A 19,988-nucleotide genomic window follows, 5' to 3' on the forward strand; every position below is an offset into this window, starting at 1 on the left:
AAGATTCTGAAACTCTGGGAAGAGATGCTGTCAGGGATTCAGCAGGATTTAACTTACTGTTCAATGCACAAAGAGAAACGAAAACCACCTTCTGGTGAATGCCACTCCAGGATTTAAAACATTAAAGATCCAAGCATGTGTAATGTTGTTTGGGGAGAAACTTGCTGCTTTTCAAATGTAACTGTCCACTGGTAGGAATAATGGTACTCAATTGACAATCACCTGCTATTATTATCACTATTATTATTACTTGGAGGAGCTCCAGACTCAGATCTGTGCTTTTCTCCCCCTGTCCTCAGTCCGGAAAGAAGCTCAGATGCATTAGAGAAAATGTTCATTTTTCTCCCCCAAATAGAATGTTCCTGCCACACCAGTCAGTGCGTCTTGTAGCAGTTCCCGCTTCCCCTCCCCATGCTCGTGCACGGGATGTGTCTTGGCTGAAGATACGGGTGGAATCTGAGGTTCAAGACCGGTGCCCTTTGTCCTGACAGGCGGCGAATTAGTTTTCCGGGACCTTTCTCGTGGCTTCAGGAAGTGCACATGTAATTAAAAAGAGCCTGTGCTGGGTTTCAGATTAGTTGTGAAGTGTGCCTATGGCAAAAGGTCTCTTCCTTCCTGAGAGACGCAGAGGTGTAATTAGAAGCCGGAGACAGTAATCATCAGCATTTCTTTCCAGCATTTAAAAATGATGATCCGATATTCATGTGGGCCCAGTTCTACTTCCTGTGAGACCACAGCGGTGTCAGATGCTGTGTGCCGTGTGTTGGCAGAATTCAGGGGCTCCTCTCGGGTCACTTGGGTGACACTGTGTGTTTAGCCTGTTCCAAGCAAGTTACAGCTGGTGGTGCAAGTGAAAGGCACGGATGAGCTAGAGAGCCTTTGTCCTTATTTCCAGGTCAGTATTAACACACTCCAGGGGGGAGGCCAGCTCTATACCCCTCTGAAGGTCACTGTTGATTCATCAATAAACATTTGTTGAGCATCTGCTGTATGTCAGGCATCCCACCTTCGCGCAGCCTCCTTCCAGCGAGTGGAGATGCATCTAGGAACGAGGCTGGAGGGTTTTTCTAATGAGGTGAAATCAGAGCTTTTTTCCTCTGACCTTTCCAGCCAGCCAGCCCATCCCTGAAAGTCGACCGAAACCCCGCAGAAACAAGTTTCAGTCATCCCTTGTTACATCTGTAATTTATTCCCATTTAATCCATTCCGAAGGCGGTGGGGGATTTCTGCAGTCTTGGAACAGACACCGGACAGAGGGAGCGGGAGCAGATTCTGTCCTAGAACAGGGCTCGGTCAGCTGTTTTTCTGTAAAGGGACAGACTGTATAGTTTCGGCTTTGGGGGTCCTGCAGCCCACTGTGGTGCAACTACCGCGCTCTGTCCTTGAGCTTGGAAAGCGGCCGGGACGATACAGACATGAATGGGCGTGGCCGTGGCTGCTGGAGAGCAGGCTGCCAGCCCATCCGAACCCACTCCTGTCTCAGAGAAACTAGGCGACTCGTCTTGGAGAAATTGGGCATGCGTCCTGTGAGACCATTGGAGTCCATGAAAAAAGAATTCTAAATTCCTTTTCACGGCCTACGACGCCGTGCGGGAGCACACTTCTGCCCCCCTCCTTGCCTTCACGGCCTACTGTGCCCCGCTGCGGAGTAACCTTCTGCCACCCCTTCCTCCCTTCTCTTAGTCTGCGAGGGCTTCACCAGTTCAGGGTGTCCACACGGCCGGTTTTTCTGCTCCTATGTATGTATTTACTTATTAAAGGTTTTATTTATTTATTTGACAGAGAGACAGTGAGTGAGCACACAAGCAGGGGGAGCAGCAGACAGTGGGAGAGGGAGAAGCAGGCGCCCCACTGAGCGGCGAGCACGAGGCGGGGCTCAATCCCAGGACCCTGAGCTCATGACCTGAGCTGAAGGCAGAGGCCACCCAGGCGCCCCATTTTTTTCTGTTTTAAAAGCTCTACCAGAACTGGACTCTAACTCAGTCAAAAAACAAGACAGTCTCATTCCCATCAGCTTTCGCCAAACAGCCGAGGAGTTTGCCTTGTCCTATTAACCTTCACCACACTGAGATGGGGGTGGGGGTCACCGGCTCCACTCTCCTGACGCAGTAGATGCTCCACTCCCGTTGCTTATACCGACACCACTCAGTCTAACAAACAACCCAGGCGTTTTCCCTGGTCCCCCTCAGCCTGCATCTATCTCTACGGTCAGTCGACTGCCAAATTCTGCCAAGATGTGCCTCTTGAATTAGTCCGAAATCTTGGAATCGTTCTCTGTCCTAAGTTCTTACCTGGATTATCACAAAATCATGTGTACTGGATTTTGCCTGCAGACTTCAACTTCTCCAATCCAACCATCTCTATGTCCGCCCGTCCGTCTGTCCATCTAAACCGTTCATCTCCTCAGCCGCTCACTCATACACCCACCCCTTTTCTTCTTCCGTCCGCCCTCCCACCCAAGCGTCCGTCCGTCCGTCCATCCATCCATCCTGGGCATCCACTTTGTGCTTGGCGGGCTAAGTACTGAAAAATAAAAACAGAACCCCCTTTCCAGGATATTTTGGTCTATTTAGGAAAAGAGCTGCTAAATAACTCATCACCCAGAGTCACAAACTGGACTAATGGCCAGAGAGGAGAAGTTTCCCTTAAGAAGTCACCACTGGATTTAAGCCCCAAAGAAGGCTGTGAGCTTGCCACGAGAGTCAGGAGAACAAGGGTGTGGACAGAGAGACCAGATATGGGGCAGCCTTAGGCGCCAGCCTGCTTTCTCTAGGTGTGCCTGAGGCTGGGGGTCCCTGGTGCAATGAGCTGTGGGGGGAAGACAGGTGACAATGACAGACAAGGCTGTTGAGAGAGGTGAGGTGGGTCCCATGGGGCCCCGAAGACCGCTGTGAGGGAGTCGAGTCACTCTAAGTACAGTGGGTAGACCCTGGTGGGTTTTCAGCGAATGGTTCAAAGTCTAGATGATGAGGAATGTTCTGGATGCAGAGAGTTACCTGGCAGGCGAGGCAGGGTGCGGCAGAGACGACATGAGAAATGAGCTAAGAACACAGTCTCCATCCCCATGAGAGATGTGAGGAACCTGGCCAGGGAGGTCATGGAGGAGACAGACAAAAAGGAACCTGGGATATTCTCACTGCTGGGGGAGTTGGGAAAATGGGAAAAAGACCAAGCCTGAGCCAGTCGGCCGCATGAGCTCCTCCGAAGGGAATCCTAATCTGAGTGACATTTAAGAATGAATGACCACGCACTCTGAACACACCAGGTACTTAACAGTATGAGCTTTCCAGGCAGCATCTCAAGACTTAGGAGATAGAGACTATCACTAAGCCCATTCTAGAGATGGGATGAATGAGGCACAAGGAGGTGTCAACAGCACACCCAAGGTTCTATAGCTAGCATCTGGCAGCACCAAGATTTGACTCCAATACCCCACGCGGATTAGAACCCTGAGTCCTTGACCTTCATCTAGGCAGTAGGATTTCTGCAATGCTCAGTTTCACAGGGATCAAGTGAGTCAGAGAGCCCCGATGCAAACGCTCCCCTTAACCCCCACCCAGAAACGAACTTAATAGGATTCCAGCTACATAACTAAAGTCAGGAGGCTGAGCTCCACTGATCTGTTGCAGTCTTTACTGCTCTACAAATGCATTATTAATCAGCCACTGGGGTCCTCCCCATAGAGCCTTTTAAATTATAGTCAAATTCCTTGATAGCTTTCTGTGCACCTTAATAGTGCATTTCCTGTGTTCACAGTAATAAACAAGAGGAGGGAGGGAGGCCTGGATAACCAGGTTAATTGCCCTTTGAGGTCTAGGCTGAGAAAGCAGTGGCAAGATTGCCCCCAGATTCTCTGGGTCCCTGGCTGCGAGACGACCGAAGTCTGGAAACAATCATCACTGTCAGGCCAGCACAAGGAGCACGGATCACGGCTCCTTCAAGCCTGGCCTAGCTGCTGTGGCCTCCTGGTGCCTCCAGGTCACCTTGTCAGGAGCCCCCTGCCCGGGAGCTTTCACTCTGAGTAGGGGAAGCAGAGGCTGTGTGTGGCTTGGGACCAATGGGCCACCTGAGGGGACTGGCTGCTTCTTTGAGAGGCTCTTAACCAACTTCCAGATTATGACCTGGGGGTGTGGTGGGTAACGAGGCAGGTATATATCTTGCCTTCTGTGGTTCTTTTCCCCAATTGACCACAGCAGCCAGAGAGCTCCCTCTGAAACAGGAATCAGCAAACTTTGCTCCTTGGGTCAAATCCAGCCCGTTTGTAAGTAACGTTGTATGAGAGCATAGTCATTCACATGTATCTACATATTGTTTGCATACTGAGGTGAGTAGGTTAAGACAGAGACCCTAATAATATGTCGTACAAAGCCCAAGATACTTACTGTCTGGCTTCTTTTTTTTTTTTTTTTTAAGATTTTATTTATTTATTTGACAGAGAGAGAGAGAGAGAGAGAGAGAGATCACAAGTAGGCAAAGAGGCAGGCAGAGGAGGGGTGGGAAGCAGGCTCCCTGCTGAGCAGAGAGCCTGATGCGGGGCTCCATCCCAGGACCCTGAGATCACGACCTGAGCCAAAGGCAGAGGCTTAACCCACTGAGCCACCCAGGCATCCACTGTCTGGCCTTTTATGGTAAGTCTGCTAAACCCCATTATTACAAAGTCTAAATCAGATCATGCCACCATTCCTGTTCAGTGGCCATCAATGGCTCCCAACTACCCTACAATGAAGGGAACTACCTTATCTAGGCCTCAAGCCCCCTTTCAGTGGGACCCTGACTTGTGCAGACAATCTAACGTCCTGCACTCTGCAATTTGGCTGTGTGCAGACCTTGAAGGAATCATCTAGCCTCACTCAGACTTGGGATCCTTGTCTATAAAATGGGGCGAGAAAGCCCACTTTGGTGGGTTAGCATGAGGCTCACGATGGAATGGCTGTTTGCAGAAGAGCTGTTGTGTGTGTGTGTGTGTGTGTTTTAATTACAGTAAAATAGGTTTAACACAAAATTTACCATCTTAACTGTTTTTAAGTGTATGGTTCAGTAGTGTTAAACGCATTCATGCTGTTGTGCAACCCATGTCCAATACTCATTTAATCTTATAAAACTCAAACTCTACCCATTACACAGAAGCTTCCCACCCTCCCTCACCCCCGCCCCTGAGGGCCCCATTCTAGTCTATGCATCTGACCATTCTAGGTGTCTCATGTAAGTGGAATCATACAGTATTTGTCTTTCTGTCACTGGCCTATGTCACTTGGCATAACGGCCTCCAGGTTCACCCATGTTATAGTGTGTGCCAGAATTCCCTTCCTTTTTAAGGCTGAATAAATATTACATTGCAGGGATAGACCATATTTGCTTATCTAATCTCTCGTTGATGGATACCTGTGATGCTTTCACTTCTGGGCTCTCGTGAATAACACTGCTGAGAACATGGAGGTACAAATACCTCCTTGGGGTCTGCTTTCTATTTTTTTTTTGTGTGGGGGGGTATTTATCCAGAATAGAAAAGCTAACTCTTCCTGAGAACTTTCCAGAACCAGCTTCTGTGTTAACACCTCACATGACCTCCTTCTGTGCTCACAAGAACCGTACAATGTCGGAACTATACTGTCGTGAAGGCGACCGTGTCATTCATCACCCACACTGGGAAACTCCTGAGATGAGGAAGAGCGCTGCTCCTAATGATATGGGGGACAAGACTCAGAAATCGGGACAGTCCTGGGCAAACTGGGATGTCAATCATCGTCCCCACTATACAGATGAAGAATGCTACACACAGAGGTGGAGAGACCGGCTCAAGGTCACCCAGCTGGCGAGTGGCCAGCCAGAATTCAATCCCAAGTGGACGGACTAAAGCTCTCACTATAGAGCACAGCTCCACATGTGGCACACCTGGCCCGGCAGCAGGTGGAGACCAACAGGTGGTGTCTAACGGTTATTAGCTCTTCAGGCCGGGAAGAAGGACTTTCGGGCACTGGGATCATCAGGGCTCAGAAAGACACAGGGGCGTGGCGGACATGTTCCATGCCCAAAAGCGAGACTGGGGACGCGGCACGCCCATGCTACATACAAACTGGCCACATGGAGGAGATAAAGGGACACACAGAGGCAGATGACCCTGTCTCAGATGACAGCAGCCTGTCTCAACTGAGACACTCTCCCCATTTGGGACTGGAAAATTACCGTGGGGCCTGTTCTGTGGGATGCTTGGCAGCACCCCTGGTCTCTACCTGCTAGATGCCAGCAGCCTCGCTGTGCTATTTATGACAACCCGTATCTACAGCCATGGCCAAATGTCTCCGGGGAAGGACCATAATCATCCCCATTGGGAACCAATGCCCTGGAAGAAAGGGCAGAACTGGGGGGCAGGGGGTGTTCTCCAGGTCGATGCTTCTCGAGGTGTGGTTCTAGAGCAGCAGCAGCTGTTAGGCAAGTTCCGGGAGCCAGCCTCGACTGGTTCAGCATCTCTGGGGGTGGGTCCGGGAGTCTCTGTTTTAAGGAGCTCAAGTGAGTGAACCACTATCCTTGGGGACGGAAAAGTCCTGCTAGGGGTCTCAGAAGCTTAAGAACTAGACTTGTTACTACTCTGAAATGTGACAAGGGCGCCTGGGAAGGACGCAGTTCCCTATAGGAGAACGAAGATGTTCTGGAAGCTTCTAACATTTTGTTTGTGATGAAGACAGGATAGAACACACCACTGTAACTGGTACAGCATTTTTGCAGGATAGTTTGATGTATCTATCAAAATTTAAAGCAGACCAGCCTTTCAACCTACCAGCTGCATTTCTCAGGATGCTCCCAGCAGCCAGCCTCAACTTGGGGCCCCATGAGAATTAAAATTAAGCTCCAATGTCCTTGAGGCATCCATCTTAAGCAGCAAATGTGCTTTTCTCCAGTGCATCCAGAATGATACTAATTATGTACCATTTGGGGAGAGAACGGAGAAAACAGCCCTACAACCTAGTAAAAGTGTGGTCAATGTCAATGTCCACTCAGGGGAATGGCCAAACCATGGCACAGTTATCCTCCAGAGGAACAGCCAGCCATCACAAAGAACCATATTGGCAATAAAAGGGAACGGAAAATAAATATACTGTGGGAAAAAAAGGAATTACATAGGTCTCTGTCTCCAGACAGGGATACAGGTCTCATGTAGATACCTGTCCGAATTAGAAAACAGGTTCCAAGGGCACCTGGGTGGCACAGTCGGTTAAAGCATCTAACTCTTGCTGTTGCCTCAGGTCTGCTCTCAGGGTCATGAGATCGAGCCCCAGGTCAGGCTCCATGCTCGGTGTGAAGTCTGCCCGAGTTTCAATCTCTCTCTCCCTACCTCCCCGCCCTGCCGTCTCCCACTTGCAATCTTTCCCTTCCCAATTAATAATCTTTTTTAAAAAAGATTTTATTTATTTATTTGACAGACAGAGATCACAAGTAGGCGGAGAGGCAGCCAGAGAGAGAGGAGGAAGCAGGCTCCCCGCTGAGCAGAGAGCTTGATGCAGGGCTTAATCTCAGGACCCTGGGTTCATGACCTGAGCGGAAGGCAGAGGCTTTAACCCACTGAGCCACCTAGGCACGCCCTGCCCAATAATAAATCTTTAAAAAAAAAAAAAGTCCCAGAACTACACATCAGTTTCATACAATTTTTGAGTCTTTCCAGACCAAACCAGATCCTTTATTTTTACAGGTTCTAGCTTGACGCATTAGTTTCTTATTATTTCTGCCCTCCCCCCACAGCACAAAACCAACTCTAGTTCTGTATCTGTTGAATTTACAGATTTCAACGAGGGGTGCCTGGGTCACTCGGTTAGCGTCTGCCTTTGGGTCAGGTCATGATCCCAGGGTGCTAGGATCGAGCCCCTCATAGGCTCAGCGGGGAGTCTGCTTCTCCCTCTCCCTCGGCCCCAAAACCCGACTCGTGCTGCTCCCCCCTTTCAAATAAAATAAATAAATTAACCTTTAAAGATCTCAGTGAAAACAAAAACGTGCCTGCGGTTACTCCTCAGAGAGGGCCTGGTCAAGTTCAATTTTCCCTTTCTCTGCAATGTTTTCTGTTTTTTGAAATAATGAGAATGCATATCGTCCCACCTGAATAATTAAAGAAATTATAACGAGCATGCTTTCTGCATTATTTGAGTGAGCTTTAACAATCAAACAAACAAAAAAAAAGAAAAAATTCTGCTTTCCCTCCCACCGCCATGTCTTCTGGCCACCCCTCCCTGCGCCGGTGCTGGAAACAGTGCGAGCAACAGGCTGCTGGCAGCCTCCCAGGTACGCAGGACAGGTTTCTCGCTCTAATCACGCCATGCTCAGAGGTGAGCTATCAATTTGTGCTTTGTGGCTTATCCTTGCTTCTGATTTAGGGCAACATAAACCCTCCTCAAAATTTCCAAGAATAAATTAGTTTACTAATTTCGGCATTAAGAGTTTATCAAAGCGAGTGCCGCTCCCTAATCAATCACCATATTTCCGTGTTTATCTCCTATTCAATTTTTACACAGGGTTCTATACACATCAATTTGCCTGATGCTCTTCCTACATATGTTTTAAATTACTTTATCATTGTATAAATTTCACAGCCATTAAAAGGCTCTAATACCAGAATGGCTGACATGGTGTTAAAAATTGGATTCAATTCCACGGGGTAATAAATTGTGACCTAAATCCAATCTCTCATGGGTGACTGAAGGATACAATGAAAAATTATTGCTTTGTCATTTTTACACTAACACAAATATACCATGGGCAACCAGGAAGCGGCAGAGAAAGAGCAAACGATCAGTGCTAACTATTTTTCACCCAGGAAGGCTGCATGGGCAAGTCCTGAGGGTCTCGGATGGGATCCACCCCACCAGAAGCAGGGGTGCTGGACCTTGGGGGGTGAGCTGAACAGCTCAGGCCTTCCTTCAGCCACAGAGCAGCGGCTGCTACCGGCAGCGAAGCAGCACAGTGGTTAAGCCTTTGCCTCTGGAACGCAGTAAAACTCTGAGCTCAGAGGCTGGCCCTGCCACTGAGGAAATGGGAGATTTGGGGCAGGTTTCCTCCCTCTCTGTGCGTCAATTTCCTGGACGACAGAGCTATTACGAGAACAAATGATTTAATGCGGCTAAAATGCCTAGGATAGTCCCTGGCATTTAGCAATCCCTAGGTAAAGGTTAAGCATTATTATTTAAGAACAGATTCTTGTACAGAGACCTCAGTGCCCTGTTCTTTTTGGCTGCAGGGAAGGAGAGTAATGAACAGGGAGAGAAAGGTGTTAACATTTCCGCCGCCTTTCCCTTTATCTCTGGAGAAACAGGATCAGTCATACTACACATTCGGATGGCACAGGTACTAAACGCGCCACAGAGCAGAGAGGCGGAAACATGGGTTTTGAAGTCAGGCAGAATTGAATTTGAGCTCAGGGTTTGCTGCTTCTAAGTGAGACCCTGCGCAAGCCAATGGACCTCTCCAGGCCTCGATCTTCTCATGTGTGAAGTGGGCAGAAGCAACACACTTTTCCCCAGGGCTGTGCGGGAGATTCGATACCATGCATGGACACGGCTTGGCTGTGCGCCTGGTGCTCAGGACGTGCCCAAGACACGCGAGCGCTCACGTCCCAGGGTCTGTGCAAGGGCTTGAGAGCCAGCAGGGGACAAACACGGACGAGACTTGGCTTTGTGGCTAAGTGGCAGCGACAGGATTCCAGTGCAACATGACCCATGCTCCAACGGGGAGTGGGTAAGGTGACTGGGGGAACACAGAGTCTGGGCACCTCATGGAGAATTGGGGAGGGAACCGCAGAGAATTTCCAGAAGAAAGTGATATTTAAAGAAACCCCTTACTCTTAACTGCCAAATACTTTGAAGCAGCAGAAAAAGCAAGCTGGTTTTTGTTGTCTGTGTAAAAAGGGGGCACTAGCCTAGATACAAGTTTCATCCCTGGGCCCCTCAAAAAGCCATGGGCTCTCTCTTTCTGCACTAGGTCTATGCTTCCCGGCACCAAGTGGCTGACGCGTAGCCAGCTACACCCAAAGGAACAGGCTCCCCAAGGCCAAAAGACTGTCCTCTGAATCACTATTCTCTACCTCATCCCAGAGCAGTTTCTGGACAAGATACTCAAAGAAGCTGAGAAAAGCATCATAAAATGACCTGCTGTGGAAGCCAGTCCACCCTGCCCACCCACCCTGGAAGCTTCCAGAACCTGAATAATCTGCTGCTGATTTGTAACAGGTGCTTGCTTGGTAAGAACTCCTGGCTGAACCGAGGGAATCACTCATCTGAAAGTCAGTATTTTACTCAGAAATCTGAGGTTGAGGGGGTGGCGATCTAACAACCCACTGTCCAGGTAAGAAGTGAGGCTGACAGAGGGCAGGTGGCTTGTGAGCGGATTTTATAGCTGATGCACTGGTAAAAGGAGTTACCTTTCAAACCTGTCAAGGCCAGTCTGGTTCAGATCCTTTCCCTAATCCTGCCTGAGTTGGTGATGGTGAAACAGCCCAGGGCACAGGGCCTGCACAAGCCTATCACTGCTGGGGGAATGGAAGATTCCCCTCGTCCCCCCATGGTTTGGATGTTAGGACAAATAAGTGTGCCACAGGAGGTGAGGTCCCCAAGTGTGTGCCACCGGAGTCCAGGGCTGAGAACTTGTGTCAGTCGCCAAAGGCAGAAGGAACACAGTTCTCTGGAGGGAAGATACAGGACCTTCCCTCACTCCTCGCTTTCCCAAACCTTGCCTGTCTTTGGGGCTGATCTTCCCCTGGCTCTCCGGAGACCTCAACATGGTCCTGAGAGGTACGCCTCTGTTCCATTCTTCTCACGCAAGGTAAAAAGACAGGAATCATCTCACCCAGACGTTTTGGGAATTAAAATCTGGCTACTTGTCCTCAGAGCTTCCCTGGCAGTATCGTCAGTGCTTCATCCTCCCTATACCTCTCCCTGCCTCAGGGCCTTTGCACACAAGGCACCCTAGGCCTGGAATGTTCTCCCTCCAGCCTTTCCCCTAGTTAACTCCTCCCACTCTTCCTCTCTCAGCACCACTAACAGGCCGGCAGGTGTGTCTGCAGAAGTGGTGGTCTCTGGTGCAATTCTGTGTTTATTTTTGTGATCCTGGGATTCCTGGATCTACCCTCCCAACTTAACAGACTACAGGCTCTATGAAGACAGGGATTCTGTCTCTTTTGCCTTTCAAAGGCATCCCCCGAATCTACTGCCCAACATAGACACTGGATGCCTGATGAATAACTGTTGAATGAATGAATGAATGAATGAACTCAGTATATCCAAGAAACTAGAAACCATCCCATTTGAGGGTAGCTCACCCTCTTCTCTTGTTCTTCCATACTGAGACCGCAGCCATCTCCGACTACCTTTCATCCATTGCTTTCTACAGGTCATTCAGAGACAGCCCGTCCGGCTCCGCTGCTTGGTCCCCTCTGCATGCATACGGCAGTCGCCACTATCCGGTGTCTTTCTGTTCTTTGCCTGACCCTCCACTCAGGACTGTAAGCTCCATAAGGTAGAACCGTGTCTCTTGCTCACTATGTCCCACTGTCTGGCACCAGGCTCAGTGAGGGGCAGCCTCTCGACACAGATTTGTTGAGTAAGTGAACTGAATGAAATATAGTCAAGGATGCTAAGGGGAAAGATGATGTTCACGTTCAGGACACGTTTCCAAGGGCATCCAAGGGGTCCTCCTAAGTTCTCCCTGAGGTGCAAGAAAGCAGGAGGATGTAGTACCCCAGGTTCATTCCCTCCCACAAGTAAAAGATACTTCCTGTTTGAGTAGCATGGTGTCCGGTGCTAGGAGACTCCACAACTCCGCCCCAGGTTATCGAAAGCGGAACCCGAATTCTTAGCAATCCCACATTGCCTGCAACAGTCCTGGTGCCGGAGTCCGGCCCGCTCGTCTCCGCTGTCTGTGTGTGGGAGGGAGGGGCTGTGCTAAGGGGCAGGCGGGCATCTAGGAACACCCTCACTGGTCCAACGTCCAGGCTCTGCCCTGCCGCCCACAATCTCAGGACAGTTGCTGCTGTCCCCAGCCTTCCTCCAGCCTCCCACAAAACGGAAGCCAAGTAGCCAGGCTCTCCGTGGAGCCGCCTGAAGTAGTGGTCCGCGAATGTGGGTTACAAACACACTTCCCATCCCCTAGGCCGTAGATGTCACTGTGAGCACACGAGAAGGGGGAAAAAATACTCCTCTAACCACGGTCCCCTTGTCTCCAACACGCGCTTTCAGGGGCTGTGTGTGCAGCCTCTTTCCGCACCTCAAACCTTTCAGCTTTGCTTTCAGGCCCGGCAGTTAGGGAACAAACACACCCTAATGACAAGTTTAAAGTGACTGGCAGGACTGTACAGCTGGCAGAATGTTCCTGGGGGAAGGGGAGGGGGTGGAGAAGGAGGTGGGAGGGCGGTGAAGGGGGCATTTATGATATTTCCCATAACTACATATTTAGCTTTCTAAAAAGCCTTGTGGGTGGCAGCGGCTTGCTTTATGATTCCAAGGCTGGGGGGGGGGGTGGGCACGAACGCCGTAGTGCTTGAGAAGGACAAGGCCATGTGGAAGCGGCCTGTTGGGACTCACCTCTCAAGGGGGGGGCCTCGAGCGACTGCGGACTACAGCCACCTGGCACACACTGGGAGCTTCAGAAATGTCTGCGGATGATCAGACTTGAGCGGTCACTGGGCACAAAGTGATGGTCACCACCATCTGGCCCGAAGGCCAATCCCAATAGCTTCTGTCTGCTAGCTAATCCTCCCTCTGGGACCCCGGTAAGAACTCCTCCACAACCATCCGCTTTCAACTCCTTCCTTAAAGCTGAATCAGATCAGAAGTGAGCTTAAAAACCTCCATAGGGTTTTCCACAGTACCTGTACCATTTTGCATCCCCACCAACAGGGCACAAATGTCCCATTTTCTCCACATCCTGGCTGACACCTGTTGTCTTTTGTTTTGGGTAGCGGCCCTCCAAAAGTGTGTGGGGTGAGATCTCACTGAGCATTTATCCCAGGAGCTGAATGAGGGTCTCGAAGAGATACGAGCACTCCCACATTCACTGAGCTTTATTCACAACAGCCACGATGGCCAAAATGTCCACATACGGATGAAGGGACTAAAGATGGTGGTATGTACTCACAAGGGAATCCTAGTCAGTCTTTAAAAGGAAGGAAATCCTGCCATGTGCAGCAGCGTGGGGGAAGGCAGAGGACACTACGCTCAGTGAACTAAGCCACTCACAGAAGACGCACAGAATAATTTCCCATACATGAGGCACCTAAAATAATCAAACTCACAGAAACAGGTAGAACGGTGGTTGCCTACGCTTGGGAGGACGGGAAATGAGGTTTGACGAGTGTCAAGTGTCAGCTGAGTGAGATTAATAAATTCTAGAAATACGCCGTACAATATTGTGTTTATACATAGCACAACTGCGTTGTATCCTTAATTTGTTAAGAGGCTAGATCTCATGTGAAGTGTTCTTATCTCAACAAAGTAAGATAAAAAGTCTCTTAAAGAAGCACAAAGTTAAAAAAAAAGGGGGGGGGGATCAGATCATGTTGGAACTGTTCAGTCTCGGGCACCCAGCCCGCTCAGTTGGTTACGCATCCCAGGGTCCTGGGATCAAGCCCCGCGGCAGGCTTCCTGCTCAGTGGGGAGTCTGCTTCTCCCTCTCCCTCTGCTCCTTCCCCTGCTTATGTGCACTCTCTCAAATAAATTCTTCAAAAAAAAAAAAAAAAGAGAAAAGAAAAGAACTGTTCAGTACCTCCAGTGGCTTCCATGTCACTTAAAACAGCATGAGAATGCCCCGGGTCTGACCCCTTCTCCCTCCGTTCTCATCACACCCTCCTTCCTAGCCACACTGGCCTGGCTGCTTCTGGAACATGCCAGGCCCTTTGCTAGGACTGCTCTTCTTCCCCATGGTGTTGCCCTCCCTAGCTTCTCAGAAAGCCTCTGTCGTCACCTACCTGAACTGGCCACTCCCCTGTTCTCTTGCTCTGCCTTGTCTTCAGAGCTCTTATCACACCACTAGGGGCCCTAGACCTACTGGCTCTCTTGTTAGCTCCGGCCTCTCCTACTGGGGCAGAAGCTCCATGAGGGTAGAGCTATCCTGCTGCACGCCTCCTAGAATCACCGTCCATCTTATGTCAAAGGACCCAATGTCCCGAGCTGCTCGGGGTAGAGACTCCATGGGAACAAGACATTCTCCGTGTTTGCGCATTGCTATATCGTCCTAGAAAAAGATCAGCCACCTCCAGCCCGTGGCTGCCTGTTTTGGTGTGGCCTTCAAGGGAAGAAGAGTTTTCACATTTTTAAATGGAAGAAAATCAAAAGAATACCATTTTAGGACATGTGAGAATTACGTGAAGTCCACATTTTGGTGACCGTAAACCAGGTTGTAGGGAACACCACCGTGCTGCTCATGTATTCCTATACTGACGCTTCCAGTGTCAAGTTGTGACAGAGACCATACGCCCTGCAAAGTCTCCTATTTATTCTCTGGCCATTTAAGGAAAACACGTGCAGAGCCATAGCTTTGGACACTGCCTACTGGGTGGCCAATGAGTGGGTCTACAGCCACCCGTTTCAGCACCCTGAGAAAACCAAGAAACACCTTTGGGATGAGGTTTGCCCAATCCCAGCAAACTACCGCTGAAAGCCCTTCTTTCTACTGGACTTCATGCCTTCCTCAGCAGGAAGGGTCTGACCGGCTCCTCTGCCAACCTGGCCTTCTGGAAAGCAAGTCAGCCCCGGCCACTTAGCCAAGCTGTGCCTGGATCCACTAGACTTTGCCACACCGCTTCCCTCTTAGTGCAGTGCTTTTTAGCTTTTCAAAGCTTCTCCCTCATTTTCTCATCAGGAGAAAGCCTGGGAGGAATCAGGGTCTCTGACTCCTGGGTGGGGAGGTGGGGAAACTGAGGCACACACCCCAGGGCACGGAGACTAGTCTAGCTGACATCCATGCCTGAACAGTCCCTCCAGGCTGGGCCGCAGCCGCGCTTCCTGGAAGCCAGCTCCTCACGCTGGGGAGTCACTGCACTGCCCCCAGTGTGCAGTGATGGACGGGAGACAGCCCTCCCACAGCTGGAAACGCCATCTGCCTCTCTCTCTGGAGCGGGCAGCCAGAGACCTCCGTCCAGAAACCCAAGTATCCAGAGCCTCTGGCCTCCTGCAAAGGCTCACGGGTAAACACTGTTGTCACATCCCAGAACAGCTGCCCTTCTATCGGAAAACCCCTTCAGTCCATCTCCAGCCCTAAGACTTGAGCCGGCTTCCCCGGTCACGTGCAAAGGCTTGTAGCCCTGCAGCCGGTCGGCTGACTCAAAGGAACTACCCCCTGCCTGTCGCCCGGGAGAACCACTGTGTGTCACCCAGCTGCTCAGGCCTGAGTTCCCGGTCAGTGGCAGCCACCCCTCCTCCCAGCCGACTGCTTTCTCTGAACTTCTCACATTGCTCCCCGCTCGTTCTCCACCTAAAAATGAAGGCTGCAGACACGCAGGCCGCTGCGCAGCATGAGTCCACTGGCCCCCCCGATACAGCAGAGGGTGAACTGCAGGAGGGATGGGGGGGTTGGGGGTGCCCCAGGGGGGCCTTTCTTGGGACATTTTCACTCAAGATGGAGGAAGGTGACGAAGCTTCCAGATATGTAATTGTTCCCGTTGTAACGAGGCATTAAAAGCTGTATGACCAGCACCTGGCACCAGAATGCCGGTTACAGGCAGAACGGTCTTTATCAAGGAAGGCATCCATCAGGAAAGCTACCTCTGCCCTTGGCCAGGGTTAGCACGATCCCTGTGGCCAGGGCTTCTCGGGGAGACACGGTCCAAGATGACTTCCCCGAGGAGGCGGCCAGACAAGGTGGGGTGCAATGGGGGGGTGCAGGTAACAGCAGTGGGGGGGCCTCGAAAGAGCAGGAGCCAATGCCTGAGCCACTCGGGGGCCACGTCTGAGGGATGGAGCAAGAGAGATGTGGCCATGGAAGAGAAAATCACCATCATCAAGGAGGCCTTCCATTCTCTCCTCTTCTCAATGCCTCCTTGGCTGATAACACCACCGATGCCAACAGCCCAACATCCCCTTCACTCTACCTCCCCTCCACACCAAGCATTTGATACTCATGTCCCCACTACGGCCAGCAATCCTAGAAGGAAAGGTAGGAGAATCTGTGTCCATTTCACAGATGAGGAAGTTGAGGCAATGGGAGGTTAGAGTGACACACCTAGTAAAGTTACAACCAGGATTCAAAACCCAGTGCCTGGAGAAAACCTCTTTTTTCCAGCCCAGGCCACCCTTGGCATTCCGTCTGATATGGCTGTGTCTCTGTGAAATAGGAGGCAGTCCAGCCGAAGTGACAGAGGAGGTGTGACTGAGGAGCCCGAGGAAGGGACAGGAAGCCCAGGCAATTGTGGGGGGTGTGGTGGGGACGGGGCTGCCTGGTTGAGGAAGAGGGGAGGTCAGGGGATGGTCTGGTGGCTGCAGTGAGCTCAGGGGCCCTGTGTGAGATTACAAATAACCCTGAGGCCAGGGCTGAGAGCGGATGGGGGTAGAGCCCTCAATGTTCCTCACTCTTGGTGGCCATCAATGGGGGGGGGGTGGGGAGATAGAGATCCCTCCTTTCCTTGCAAAAATGGGTCACCCTTCCCGCTGTTTTCTCCAGGAGTGGAGTGAAGTAGGCAAGTCACAAAGGCAGGGGACATCTCTATAGGGAGCAACCCGGTTCCTGGGGTTCTAGACTCTTCTTCCTTGAGAGGAGGGGAAGGATGGGTGTGAGTGCAGGGATGAGTGCAGGGAGCAGGAGCCCTTCACGAAGGTCACCGTTCAAACGCTAGTTCCTTCCCCCTGGACGGTTCGGGCTGCCCACCGTTCTGTCCAACTTCCGGCGTCTGCTGGCTGCAGTCTGGGTGATGGGGCGTTCGACATGGTGACAAAGCCAGCGCGTGCAAATGCGTGTATTTACACACATATTACATCTCCCTCCCCTCCCACCTCCATCTCCTCATTTAGCAGGAAATAAAAGGACCACAGGGCTGAAGCTCAAATCCCTCCTAAGTGGAGGGAAATCCGGGTGTCATGGTTTCCAGAAAGGGAATACAATCTCCGTATGGGGTGTAATTACATCTTAGCTTTCTGCAGAAGAATAGTTTATGGCTTAAATGCTATTAATTGTAAGCCGTTTTGTTCCACGGGAAGTTGTTCATTGATAACTACCCAATTAGGGTTATTTTGCAATTAGTCTATTCACAGTAAATTTATTGCAAAAGGGGAGGCTGTCGTGCAGCAAATTAAGGCAGTGCTGGGCTGGGTGTGCAATGGCTCTTAAATGCCAATCTTATTAACCAGCTCAGAGGTCCCGGGAGGGTGTGCCATCTTGGCGGACGTGGGTGAGTCCACGGGGAAAGCCCGAGCAAACTCACGCTGCATGACCACGCCGGGGTGGGGGGGGGTGGTTTCAGCATGACCAGGCGGAGCGTGGGGGCCCCTGGCCTCTACGGGTGATGCCAGCCCTCCTGATTTTTCATCACCCTCTTCCCTTCTCCTAGCAAGGATACAGAGGACAGAAGAACACAGCGTGCAGGCTGCAGGACCTCCCTGAGGACTGATCATTGGAACTCAAGGGACACCTTCTGTCACCTGAGGAGGGGAAGGCCATGGGTAGGGAGGCAGGCCCTGGGATAGATCAGCCCTGCTGTCCACTAGCCATGGCCCTCTGACCAAGTACTAAACCTCTCAGCCTCCATGGCCTCATCGATGCAATGGGTTGCTAACAGACCTACCTCCTGGGGTTGGTGTGAGGCTTTGATGAGCTCTAAGGTGAAAACTGTGTTATATTGACTGTTACATGGGTTCAGTATTCAGCGGGGGTAGGGCCCATCGGCCAAATCCCAGCACCGCCTGCTTTAGTCAAATGAGTACTAGTGGAAGATAACCGAGTGCATGGTGTACGTGTTGTCCATGACTCCTTCTTGCTCTAATGGCGGTGTGGGTGGCCGGTGTAGACACTGCACGGCTCACAAAGCCTCATTTATTTGTTCTCTGACCTTTGCAGGAGGAGAATTGTGACCCCTGGTATATAACGAGTGCCCAATATTACTTTCACGGAAGGGCATTCAACTCAGGCCCCTGATACTCCTCTGCCAAGCCAGGTTCTGGAAACTTCTTCCTCTACTCACTTATCCCTCTACTTCATCAGCCAAGTCCCATCAAGAATAGAAATGTGAACCGCATGAACAGCTTGGACTCGGGTTGAAATGTGAGGGAGAAACAAACCCTTTCTTTTTACGTCTTTCCTTTAAAAAGACGATATAGTCCCGATACATGTTTACTGCCGCAAACCCAACAAGTATGGACTGACAGCGAGCGAACAGCTGAAGGTGTCTGTACCCTTCGTGATGGGAAACGAGTGAGGGCTTTCCTGGGTGTCCTTCCATAGCACTTACACGGCCGCTTCCTACCTGACTCAAATCCTAAAAATCTGAAAAATAACCCAAAACCAAAAAAAACCAAAAAACTGAAAATCACGAGACAGGACCAACCTCACAGGGCAGCGGATGGGCTGAGCTGATCGAAGGCATGGTGCCTCGTGCAATGCCTGGCGCGTAACCGCCTCATAAGGCACACCAGCAAGGCAGGTGCACGACCCAGCCAACGGCACGTCAGACACAGAGATACACGAGTAACACCTCACCTGTGCAAATGTCCCCTCCACCTTCGGAGGGCCCCTCCGCTGAGCTCACGAAAGCCGCTATTAGAGCTCAGACCTCTCTCTGCACCGCAGAGCACGGAATGCCATTCGCCACGGGCCGTCAGCCCACAGAAGGGCGCCCAGCACAGGACAGGATGTGGGGACAGACAGACGGTGGGGAGGAGAGAGGGAGAACGGAAGAATGGAAGGGAGGAAGGAATTTTCACCGGAGGAAAAACAGGAAGGTGGTTTTTTCAGAACCTCCGAAGTCAACGCAACCAATTTGAAACTTTTCAGATCATGTTCAATTACAATAAATTTGTGTCAATTTTAATCCTGATATTCCGCTGAGATGGAGAACGCACGCTAATTGATACAATCACCCCAGATTCCTCACCAGCCCTGATTTCCTGTTATTGTATCAGCTGCCATCGAGGCAACTGGTTCAAGCCGGAACAAAAGGTCAGGTGATTTTGCAAAGGTTTTCTCTCACACAACTTCAGAATTCAGACAGTACCAGAAGGAAAAAAATTCTCGTGTGCTGATCGGGGGTTTGGAAAATGGGGAGCAGGATGGGACTGGGCAGGAGGAAGAATCAGAACCGGGGCTGGAACTCACCTTCCAGGGGGCAGAATCGTGTCACCTTCTTGGGCATCAGCAGCCCTAGCTTGTGGCGACAGTAGGTCTCCCCGATCTCCTGGCGGCAGTGTTTGGACTTGGAGCGGGACAGTGCGGAGATGGCCTCTTTGCCCGAGATGTCACACTTGGGCGGCTGGTCTTGCTTGAGCTCAGGGGAGCTGCCCCCGCTTTTCCTGGCATGGGGCTGTCCTGGGGCATCCTTCCCACGGCTACTGTTCACCGCGGCTTTCTCCCCAGGAGGCAGCACCTCGTTGGTGCCTTTGCCTGGGAACGAATGTCCCTTCCCCTTCTCCTCCTGCTCCAGCTTCCTTTTCAAAAGCTCCTTCTGTCTACTCGGGGCCTTCTTTGCCAACTCAGGCTGGTGCTTTTGCTTTTGAGTTCTGGGTGCGAAGTTGCTGTTGTCCACATTCTCAAAGTCTTTGGGGACTGAGTTCTCGTTGTTGCTGTCTGTCCGCACTTTCTCTTTCGGACGGTGAGAAAAGTAGCCATCCTGGAGAAGATGGGGAGGAACACAGAAGAGCAACATCACTGAGTGGTCATGCTAAGTAGCTTGGCCCTTGCAGAGCGGAGCACAGAGTTTTGGAGGTCTGTGTCCCGGTTTCATGCCATACCTTTGCTACAAGCTTAACTTCAAAGTAGAGTTTTCTGTCTGAACCTCAATTTCCCCATCTGAAAATTAAGAGCAGTTCCAACCA

The 19,988-nt window shown here is 50.9% G+C and overlaps 1 protein-coding gene across 2 annotated transcripts in view; it reads right to left on the minus strand.

Moving 5' to 3' along the window:
* The window catches only part of XYLT1 (xylosyltransferase 1), a 298,678-nt gene that overhangs the window by 109,413 nt on the left and 169,277 nt on the right, over positions 1–19,988 (minus strand). For both annotated transcript variants that reach the window (XM_082714896.1, XM_082714895.1), the window contains one exon: positions 19,273–19,783. In XM_082714896.1, coding sequence (XP_082571022.1) covers positions 19,273–19,783 — 511 coding nt within the window. The remainder of the gene's footprint in view (positions 1–19,272; positions 19,784–19,988) is intronic.

The sequence above is a fragment of the Mustela nivalis genome, assembly GCF_964662115.1.
Source record: "Mustela nivalis genome assembly, chromosome: 19".
Taxonomy (NCBI): Eukaryota; Metazoa; Chordata; class Mammalia; order Carnivora; family Mustelidae; genus Mustela; species Mustela nivalis.